We start from the raw sequence: 11,909 nt of genomic DNA on the forward strand, positions 1-11,909 counted from the left end.
GCAAATAGGTCGATTTGAAAACTGGATTTGGATTTGAGAATTGGAGAGTTTGATTTTTAAAATAAGAAATCTTGCAACCACTACCATTAAAGCGGATGGGGGTGAATGGATGATGGGCCCGTATCAAGATCTCATGTTTCCGTTGTCCTCGTGGTCACGGCACAAATTTGTTGCTACTATATGCCAGATACCACGTATCTTTATGTATCTGATCAACGACTAGCCTTAATCAAAAGTTCTCTCTCGTGATCGGGAGGGGTAATTAACTATAGGGGCTTGCGCCTATAGGAAACCAGAACTCAGATCATAAAGTCCTCACAAAATGAGGGCGAAATCTCTGGGTAGTGTCTTATCTACAAATCCATCTGCCTTCCAAAATTTACCCCGGAACTTATTTCGTTAAAACTCCCCTCGCCGAACAAGAAGAAATCACGCGGCGGGGAGGCCGGGGCCAAATTTTCGGAGCCCACAATGTATATGATTTATAGGTTTTTTTCTTTATCTATTTATATTAATGAATTATTATAAGCTCTGATAGATTAATTATGAGATAAAATATACAATTGTTTCAAAATTTGATATTGCGGTGTTACATATATTAGGTATGACCACCCAGTTCATATAGCACTCGATATCATGTCAAGCAAGATATTTCCTTTTTTAGTTCATCCCATTGTTATATTAGGAAGCACTTTATAGTTTAGCTTATATCATTAGAATTTTATGGATATTTCTATCCCATGAATACTCCATTACAAGCATGTTTAATTATGGAGTTATTAAGAAAAATTTAACCATTGCACCAGAAAGATGTAATTCTTGCATCTTAATATACTTTACCTCCCATTTCAATGGGGGCATTTGGTTCATTCATGCCCATATTGTTTCTAGAAACTTTCAAATTGCCACTCTTTATCTAAACTTCACCATAAAGATTACTCCCCATCTTTTAAATTGCTCTATTTTAATTTAGGAAGTCATAAGCTAACCAACTTCCATCTTAGTTCATTGCTTATTTCAATTATAATGTCCCATGCCATGGTATACAAGGTATTGTTTGTTTTGCCCAACTCGTTTCATGTCAAGTTGATCCTTATAGTTTTATCCTTTTTGTTGTGAACTTCTTATGATGCCATCAATCTAAAAATGATCAATTACAATCATGCATAGCCAAAGTTCCCAAAACAATTCACCCTTTATAGGAACAAGCATCTTACTCTACAATTGTATGCATATTGTAGAATGAATTAATTTGCAATAAAACACATGCACTTAACACTCTAAACTTGAAATAAGAGTAATACAATTGCATAATATTCTTGAAAGAAATAATTTACAACAAAACACCTCTCTATAGTTGTGTACATCTTCTTGATCCAATTATTTTGCAATAAAACATATATAAAAATCCATACAAAATCCTTACTTTCAAATCAAGAGGGTTGTACTCTACTTTGTAAATATTCTTTAATGAAATAAATTATGCAATAAACCACATGTAGATACCTATATATAACCCTTACTTTGAATTTAGGGGGTTGTATATATCAATATATATATATATATATCTTAGAATGAATTAGTTTGTATTAAATTGCTTGTACTTAATTGTGCATAAATCTCTAAGCTCAATGTAAGGTTGATACAAACATGCACAAATATTTTAAAATAAATTAATTTTTAATAAAATAATTATACACACTATGTATTTCCCTTTAAGTATTGAGATTTGAACACAATTGTATACAACTTATATAACAAATTAATTTATAATAGACACATATAAAGCTATTTATAATCCAATTCAAAGTAAGGGTTGTACAAAGATGTGTACATAACCCTTTAAGTTGAGAGAGTTATATACAACTATATACTTATTCTACACTGAATGAATTTATAATAAAACACATATAAATAGTTGTGTACAACCCTTGCTTTGAGACATTAGTGTTGTACACTAATATCTATAATTTCAAAAATAAATTTATTGTACATTAGTGGCTATCAACAACTATATAAAATATAAAGATGATAATTTTTGGTAAACACATGCACACAAGTATGTATAATCTATATTTAAATAAAATAAATATTTCATGTAACTATTTATGATTTAAAATGAGTTATTATAAATACACCCATGTATGTGGCTATATGTAATATTTACTTTATGTTTTAAGCATGCATACTATAGATCAACATTGAATTCTTACCAACATCTCATAGCAAGAATAAAGCAAAGGACTCTAAAATAAGCAATAAAACACTTCCCAATCCATTTGATAATACCACAAGCTCTGCATTAGCTTAAAACAGTCAAGTTGAGATTACAGAGAATTCTCTTCATGTGTATTAGATCTAACAAAGTAATGGAAACATACAAATAGCTAATCTCAAATACAAATGAATAATTACTTCTTCATTTAATCAGTTCCTCTCTAAAATCTGTTCATACACCATAAAAAGTTCAACTCATGTTACAGACAAAGAAAATCTTTTTCCTATCAACACAGTAGAACAAATCTCAGTATAATATCAGCAAATGAGATGCAAATATGTAATTGTTCAGTTGATGACTAGGTATGTTCATTGTTCCTGCCTGATGAATGGTGAAGAGCTCAATTCAGTGGTGCTATAGAAAGAATCCTCAATAACATAGTTATCATCCTTCTCATCCTCCCATCTGAGCACCTCTCTCACATACTTGAAAGCTTCATCGACAGTCGGCCGGTCCCGTGCCCGAGTTTGCCAAACAAAGAGCTTCCGCTTGGTGAGGGCGAAGTAGAGGTCCTTAAACTTCATGGCAATGTAATAATAGGCCTGATGGGCAAGGGATTGGTTGTTGTGGCTGGTCCTCAAGGGGCAGAAGTCCTGGAACCACTCACAGGATGAAAGGGGCACCCTACTGATTTTCTCCTCAAAGAGGTCATACTTGTTGAGCACAAGAACAAAAGGTGTATCTCTGAAGCATGGTTGTCTGGTTCAGAGTTTCAGTAGTAAGCAGGTAAGTATATTATCATTATAATCAAAATTTTGACAGGAAATATAAAATTGGAAGGGGTATGGTGTAGAATGGCACCTCACAGTTGTTTCAAAGAGCTCCTTGCTCTGCATAATCCTATTAGTTAGAGACTTGTTCTTTCCATGAACAGGCTCACCGTGTTGATCGTAGTCGCTGAGGTCGACACAAAATATTATAGCACGAGCATCCTCGAACATTTCCAGCCACTTGTAGCCCTCATTTGTACCCCTGGCACTGACCCGAATTAACTGATATCTGAAAAAGAAGAAGAAGAAGAGCAGAATTAAAGCTCCATCAGAGCAAGTTACAAAGCTTTCAAGAGAAAGAATAAGAAATGCTGTATTAAAGCCAACACATAAGTCATAACATGCACAAAGACCTTGTTCATTATCATCAATATTAGCCTTATCCCAACTACTTTGGGTCAGCACAATGAATCCTCACTTTTCATTCATTCCTATTTAGTGTTTTATGAGGTGTTAAACCTATTCTTCATCAATCATTTAAAAAACTTCTTTCAATGTAAATTAGGTATACATTTTTCTTTACATAATCCTCTGATGCTAATTTTATTGACTATTCTAACAGGATTAATTTTTACCCTTCATTAAAATCCAAAATATTTAAGTCTGTTTTAGTCACCTAATCTTCAATACATGTCACATCAATTATTTCTCTAATAGTCATTCTTTAATTTATTATTAATTCCATTCTAGTTTTAGTACACATCTATCTTAACATCTCCATTTATGAAACACTCAACTTAGATATCAAAGATTTTTTTTATAGCACAATATTCGGATTCAAACAACATTATTAGCCTAAATATAATTTTATAAAATGTACCTTCAAGCTTCCATTTGATCTTATTATTGAAACTCCCAATGCACTTCTTTGTTCTGCCCATCGAGCCTTAACTCTATAATTAATATCCTCATAAAGACACACACACACATACATATATATATATATATATATATATATAGAAAGAGAGAGAGAGAGAGAGAGAGAGAGAGAGAGAGAGAGATTCTGCTATATAATAGATCTAAAATACTTAAGCCTATCAGCATATCTTATAAAATATTAAATGATAATAGTTAATATCACACCACTACAACTACAGATCATATATAAAGTCTTTTATTTTCCAAACATTTCCTCCACTATTTTAATTTTTTAATTATTTTAATGGGCCACTAATTAGAATTGTATCGTATGCAAAATACTTAAAATAAAATACCTTGCTTTAAATATTATTTATAAGCATCTCAATGGCTAATAAAGAAAAAATACGATCTCAATATTAATCATTGACATAAATCTATAATAACTAAAAACTCTTGAGTCGCTCTATAACTATTTATAAAACCAATCAAAATTCCATCGTACATATCTTTGACATATTCTTTGCCTCAAAGTATATCAAATTAATTTCTATAGCACTGCGCATATATTAAATAAGAAATCAGGCAAGTAGTCGCGTGTGCACAATATATGTAAAACCCAAAATCAGCGAGCGTAAGCATTGCACGCATTTTGATGCGCCATGGCGAAATTTAAGTGGATTTTCAAAGTCGTCGGATTTCGACTAAAATAATTTATAAAATTGTACATAAAATTTTGAGCAAATCAGTATAAGGGACTTCTAGTGAATTCCACACAGATTTTAAATTAAAAATTGCCAAAGTTACAATTGAGTTGACAAATTACTTAAATGTCCTTAATGATATTATAATGAAAATAAGTCATGTGAGAGCAATTAAGACTTTTTGCAATTATCCCTAACCGCCCAATCTTAAGGGGACCGAAATCTATTCGGTCCCCCATTCGTTTTCGTTCGGCCAAACCGAAGGGAGAGGGAGGCGGAGGCATGAGGGCGGCGGGAGGTTTCGTGGGCGGCTCTGGCAGCAGTTTCCGACGGCCGTACTTGGGGGAAAGAGAAGAGGAAGGCAAGAGAAGATTAAGATATGCATTTGATTTAGGATTTATCCTTTTCTCTCATGATCTTCCTAAAGAGAAAATTTTAGGATTTTTCAAAAACTTAGATTTTCTTTAGGAAATTAAAAGGGGATTGTTAGGGAATGATTAAGGATGTTTCCTAAACCCAAGAATGAAGTTTTTATCAAAATTTTGTTGAGTTGTAAAATTAGGGTTTACAAATTTTTGGATTTCAAGATAAATTTCTTTATGATTATTGTTTCTAATAACATTAGGGAGGTTTTAATGGTGGAAATTAAGTTATTTCGCAAAAATATTTATTTTATAAAGTTTTTATTAAAATAATCCGAAATTTTCATAACCTAATTATTAATTAGGTTTAGGAGGAAGTTCGTCATGAATATTAGATGAAATTTGTGAATTTTAGGTTTCCTAAAATTTGGGTTTTTATTAAATCCGAAAATAGAAATTTAATTAAGTGTTTATTGAAAATATATTATGATTAAGACTTAGTAATAATGTTTGTATTTATATTTATACTTAGGTGTCGATTATAAAAGGACGTCTCGAGCATAAGCGACGTTGTTGATGTTTACTCTACTTGTGAGGTAGGTATTCATACATCTTTTAAATTTATAAGTTTCTATTTCATTAAATGTTAAAATCCTACATGCTTTAATGTTTTAATTTAGTTAAATTATAGAGTCAATTTTGAACATGTAAAAATTTTAGGAGAACATTTGAGTATGAAACATTACTAGACAAACACATGAATTTATGAATGATTTAATTTTTCTTATGTTAAGTATGGAATGATTGAATGTGCTTGATGATCCGGAGTACCAAACGATAAATGGCACTTTGGAGCAAATGGTAAAGGGCTCCTCCGAGCAAATTGGTAAAGGACTATTTGAAGTAAATGAAATGAAATGTTTGACCAAATTTGAATGTGTACCATATCAGTACAAATTATTGGTACTTTCGAGATAGGTGTATACAATTAAGACTATGTATTTTATTTTGTTTGCATATAAGAAATGTAACGGAAAAATTAAGAAAAAGAAATGAAATTAAGGAGAGTTCCGGGCATTTAAAATGTTATGCATTCCAAATGTTACATGGATTAGACATACTTAAGATTCTCATGTTATTTAAGCCTTATTGTATGAAAAGTTTACTGCATAATATTTCTTCTTTCCTTGCATTATGAATTTAATTGAGATATTTACTACCAGTTGATAGCTCATCCCTGCTTGTGTGAATGTTTTTCAGGAGAGATTGCTAGAGAGTGATGGTTGAAAGACTGATTAACTACCGTCGTAGAGGATCCCAGGATGACAGATTTTTTTGGTTGTTTGTGTCTAGTGTTAGTCTATGTAAAAGTTTATGTATTTGGGGACTTTCTAAAGTATTGTTATGTTTTTAGATTGTTATTTTGATGTTCATGAAATTTTCAAATTTGATATTTAGTGGCTCTTTTTATGACTGAAATTGGATGAACATTTGTATATGTTTAATTATGAATGAAATTTTGTGTGTACCGTACGACTGTCTATTCCCGCTCAGTTAATTCGAGCTAGCCGGGCTGGGTCGTGACAGTATATGTATATGTATATATATATATATATATTATTTTGATGTTCATGAAATTTTCAAATTTGATATTTAGTGGCTCTTTTTATGACTGAAATTGGATGAACATTTGTATATGTTTAATTATGAATGAAATTTTGTGTGTACCGTACGACTGTCTATTCCCGCTCAGTTAATTCGAGCTAGCCGGGAACGGGTCGGGTTCGGGTTCATGAAATCAACCCGTTTTAAAAATCGGGTCGGGATCGGGTTGACCCGCCAACCCGAAATTGACCCGAAAGTGACATGAAAAATCATTTTTGACCCGAAAACCCAAGATTGACCCGTTTTTGACCCGATTTTGACCCGAAAACCCGAGATTGACCCGATTTTAATTTAGCAATTTTTGGGTCAAATCCCGGGTCATTCGTGTCGGGTCGGTTGACCCGGACCCGAATCGGGTCGGGTTCGGAACCTGACCCGTTTTTAAAAACGGGTCGGGTTCGGGTTGACCCGAACAGTGCCGGGTCAAGTTCCGGGTTCGCCCGAACCCGACCCGTTGACCCGAATTTGACACCCCTATATATATATAATTATATTAATATTATTATAATATATATATTATATATATATATATATATATATATATATTATATATATTATTATATATATATATATATTAATCCGAGCATTCATTCCTTCCATGATACTGCTTTATACAATTCTTTAATAAAATCTAACAAAATATGAGGCAAAATTGACTAGAGAACCTTCAGAACTTTTTCTCGGCTAATTACTTGCATGCAATTTTGATTTCAAAAAGATTGGAGCAACTACATTATAAGCCAGTACATGAGCTACCTGACTTCTTTCTTTATAATAGATTTTCATGAGCTACATGGCTCATAAAACCATGGAAATATAAAGAAACGCCACAAATATAATACCATACACAAAAGCATGTTCTTTGTTCTGAATATAGCACGAAGGAAACAGTAGAATTTTAAGAACAATCGGCTCAAGCCTCAATTTCTAGAGCTGATGCATGTGCTCTTTGATCAGTTGTTATGGGATTAATTAAGCAAATCAAACTATTTGATGGACCAGCCTTCATGAGAAAACCTTTTTCTTTTCGGCATGCTAAACCTAAAACCATTCAAGTAATTTTTCTTCAAGCATTTCAATCTCGAAATTTCATTTCGTCTCCTGTCAATGAATAAGGTTGGAACACTCGGACCAGCTACCCCTTATGGTTCCAAAGATTCACTTTTTCTCACCTTCTATTTCATGCGGTAAAACCATAGAACAAGAATCCCATTTCTTTTGCTTGAAGTTTATATTTATATAATTATATTGCACAGATGCTGAAAAAGGGATATAAACCTTCAACATACGCCTTTTTAATTTCTTTTTGTTATTTTTTAAACTTGTTCTTAGTATTTTTTTTTTTAATTAAATTACTTTTCTTTAATTAATATGGGGTTTGCGTAACTTTTTAGTCATTAAAGAAAAAAAAATGAAGGAATAGAAGATTGAGAAGGAAGGTCTGCTTTCATCTAACCTGGATGTAAGATAGAGAGCATAAATGTATTTCTTTTAGTGATATGAAACACTACAGGAAAAATGTCAAATACCGGCGGTTTGAACGGCGGTTTTATGGACCGTCGGTTATTACCGGGCGGCTTCGCCGGCGGTCTAGCCGTCGGACTCTAACGACGGCCAAATCCGGCGCTTAGCTACGATACACCGCCGGTTATACCGACGGTCTAATAACCGCCGGTAAACCGCCGGATATCAATATGAACCGGCGGTTTACCGGCGGTTTAAACCGCCGTTGATAAGTGATTTTTTTCCGGTGGTCCAGGACCGCCGGAAAACCGCCGGTAAAAGTCCTAATTCGAGCCGCCTCGCTCCGCTTATTTCATTTTCACTCTTTCCTTCCTCTCTCCCCCCCTCGGTCGCTCGCTGTACCGTGTCCTCCGCTCGTCCGATCAGCCCCCGACGAAGGAACTCCGACCGCCGACCCCAGTCCGACCGCGCCGACCCCAGGTCCGACCGTCGCCGACGAGTCTACTCCGACGCCCGACCGCGACCGATTCCGACCCCAAACAATCCGATTTCTATTTTAAGGTTATTTTTTATGGTTTTTCTTTGATTATTTGGTGCTACTCCATGTTATTTATCTTTTAGTTAATGTTTCATACTTAAAAATGCTGAGAGAAGTATGGAGAAGGTTTTTAGGTGTGATACTAAAGTTTCTCAAAATCAATTTGGATTAATGCTTGATAGGTTTACAATGGAAGTCATACATTTTTTTGAGAGGTTTGATGGAGAAATTATAATGAGAATTAAGGAGGATCTATATATATATTATCTATTTAGAGAAAACATATGTTAATATTCCAAGAGAAGTGCCTATGGATGGGTTCTTAAGAAGAAAGGAGTTTAATAATGCTTATATTTAAATCATTATTGATATGTATGTAGGTAGCTATTTTTGTGTTCAAATACATGGTGGGTTTGGATGCAAAGTTTTGTCCTATTTCGTGTTGGATTTATATCAAGTGATCAGCAAGAAGGTCCATATCTTTTTGCTTTACTCATAGATGTTCTCACTAACATTTGTGAGAGGATGTACCTTGGTGTATTGCTTTTTACTGATGATATTCTTCATGTTGATAAGACTAGAAAGGGAGTTGAAGAAAACCCTGAATTATGGAGGTCAACTATAAAGTTTATAAGGTTTTCGCTTCAATAGATCTATAACTGAATTATATGATGTGTACTTTTAGTTGTAATAGACCTTTGTTGAGGGGATTATGGCATTGGGTGATCAAGACATTAATAAGAGTTGACTTGGTCAAATTGACCAAGTCGAACCCCAAGACCCTCTCCAATGGGTTGAGAGAGTCGAGTCGAGTCTGTTGGGCCTAGACTTGTACCCTGGGTCAACCCGGTTGACCAGTCAACCAGGGTTGACCACCTTGCCCTTTTAGGCCTCAAATCAAAATCTATGCGTTTATTTTATTTAATGCAACATTATGGATAAGCTTTTATTCTTTTAGAGCATGATTAAAGTCCTTCAAAACATAAAAATCTATTTGGAAGAGTATAAACAGATTGTTTATGCCTCCAACATGTAGGGTACGTTACTTCAACGTGTCAAATGGAACTATCCAACGAAGAGAGATATTGGAGTATAACAGATTGTTGCCGCGTGTCGAAAAGGGATTGACAGTTGAATTTATAGAGGGAGTTGAAACTTTCATTCAAGTTGCATCTCAACTGCCTTCCTTTTAGTTTGATAAAATGTTTAGATGTCCGTGTTCGAAGCATTAAAAAATCTAACATTCCTAAAGCCCGATGATGTCAAGCTTGATTTATATCGTAGGGGATTTCTTCCAACTATTGGATTTGGACATCACATGGCGAGTACGAGCCACATAGAGATGCTCATGCCGGTTCATCTACAGCTTATGAACATTTGATGAAGATCAAATGAAGTAGCACCCTATGAAAGATCTTATTTTTTTGTGTAGCAGGTCATAATTTAAGGTCTAATGTGGAAGAGCCACCAATGCAGAGCACAAAAATTCTTTGAGTTATTACATTCAGCTCAAAAGCCAATTTGGGTGGAAAGGTTGCACGTACGCATTCGGAATTATCCATTACAGTGAGGTTTGCTTAGTATTAAAACTGAGTATAATTTCCCCGTGAGTGTTTAATGACGTTATGATCTTATGAAAGGAAACTAATCCGGCTGACAATTTAATTCCCTTCAAGACTTGCTACCGAACAAAAAACATTAGTATCCAAGCTGGGTCTCACTGCTACAAAGATTTGATTGTTGTATCAATGGATGTATGTTATACTTAAGGATGATGCAGCAGAAGTTAGTTGTCGCAGCTGCATGCTCCTCGTTTTAAGTAAAACTCGAAAAACAACGTCGTCCAAAGAAGAGTTGTGCCATATTCCCGTTTGTTTATTTAACCAATCATTTCCAGACTTCAAGCGGCTCTATGCATCATGAGTTCAGCAGGCCATATGAGATGGCATAAGGAGAAAATAGCAAAAAAGTGATGTTCTTTTCTCACTCCCAATCAGATGCTGAAGCGTGGAAACATTTTGATTCGAGTGCATCCTTCATTGTCTGCTGAACCCGTAACATAAGATTTGGGATTATGTACTGCATGGTTTTACTCCTTATTAGTCAAACAGCTACACCGTATGCTGTTGCCAGTTATATTAACACCATAACAACCTGCACCAGACGAATGTGTATGACTCTTTCGTTCTGTTCCTTTAACCTGATTATACCTGGACCACATTAAATAACTTTGAAGGCAAAGATTGCATATCTATTTGCAACCATTATTGATGACCTCAAATTATTATGGGAAGGAGTGCTCAACATATTGACATATCAATAAACAAAATTTTCTCCTCGAGCTGCCTTTATTGCTGTGGACTATCGGTGATTTCCAGCTTATTGGTATGTTGTCTGGTTGGAGCACGCAGGAAATTAGCATGTCCTTAACTGCAATGGAGGAACAATAAATCTTTCACATTAAAAACATGGAGGGGAAAAATACTTGGTTTGATTGTCATCGTATGTTTCTAAATGCTAATCATCAGTTCACGAAGAAATAAAGAAGCATTTGTTAAAAACAGAATTGAGCGATCACCTCCTCCACCCAGATTTAAAGTGGTGATGCAGATACTCAAGAGACTTTTCCAAACATTCCACAATTATTGATTATCCAATACTAATGCAGAAATCTAAATTCCGGGGTTATGGTTGTTCAACATAATGTGGATTTAAAAAAAGTATTTTCTGGACATTACTTATTGGAGAACTAATTTATAAGACTACTTGATGTTATGCACATTGAGAAGAACCTTTCTGGATAATAATTTTTAATACATTATGAATGTTAAAGGCAAGAGTCAAAGATAATGCAAAGCACAATGGATGGACATTAAAAGAGTTTTGGTCGGCCGAAAAAATTTGGAGTTAGTAACAACAACTGACGTAAACTTCATGAAGCCAAAGCTCCTTACTCTTTCACGTTAGAGCAAAAAAGAATGATATGTCAGTGGTTTAAGATTTAAAATTGCGGATGGTTATGGATCAAATATAAGCCGATGTGTTGACTTGAATCTGCAAGGTTATTTGGACTCAAAAGTCATGATTGTCACATATATTATGGAGGTTCTTCTTCCGATCATTAGTCAGTATTTTACCCGATTACATATCAAATCCGTTGATTGAGCTTAGCATTTTCTTCAAAGATTTATGTTCATTAAATAAGTGAATAATGCTTTATGGAGGTTCGAGGATAACATAACAATCATCCTATGCAAGTTAGAGAAGATA

General features: G+C 34.3%; 1 protein-coding gene across 1 annotated transcript in view; it reads right to left on the minus strand.

The window, feature by feature from the left end:
* Nucleotides 1-2,278: 2,278 nt before the first annotated feature.
* LOC110107715 (extra-large guanine nucleotide-binding protein 3) overlaps nucleotides 2,279-11,909 on the minus strand; it is a 47,216-nt gene continuing 37,585 nt past the window's right edge. The window contains exons 8-9 of the mRNA XM_020838062.2: nucleotides 3,080-3,277; nucleotides 2,279-2,977 (exon numbers count right to left, since the gene is read on the minus strand). Coding sequence (XP_020693721.1) covers nucleotides 2,587-2,977; nucleotides 3,080-3,277 — 589 coding nt within the window. The 3' untranslated portion in view covers nucleotides 2,279-2,586. The remainder of the gene's footprint in view (nucleotides 2,978-3,079; nucleotides 3,278-11,909) is intronic.

This window comes from Dendrobium catenatum, unplaced genomic scaffold (assembly GCF_001605985.2).
Source record: "Dendrobium catenatum unplaced genomic scaffold, ASM160598v2 original_scaffold_56042, whole genome shotgun sequence".
NCBI lineage: Eukaryota > Viridiplantae > Streptophyta > Magnoliopsida > Asparagales > Orchidaceae > Dendrobium > Dendrobium catenatum.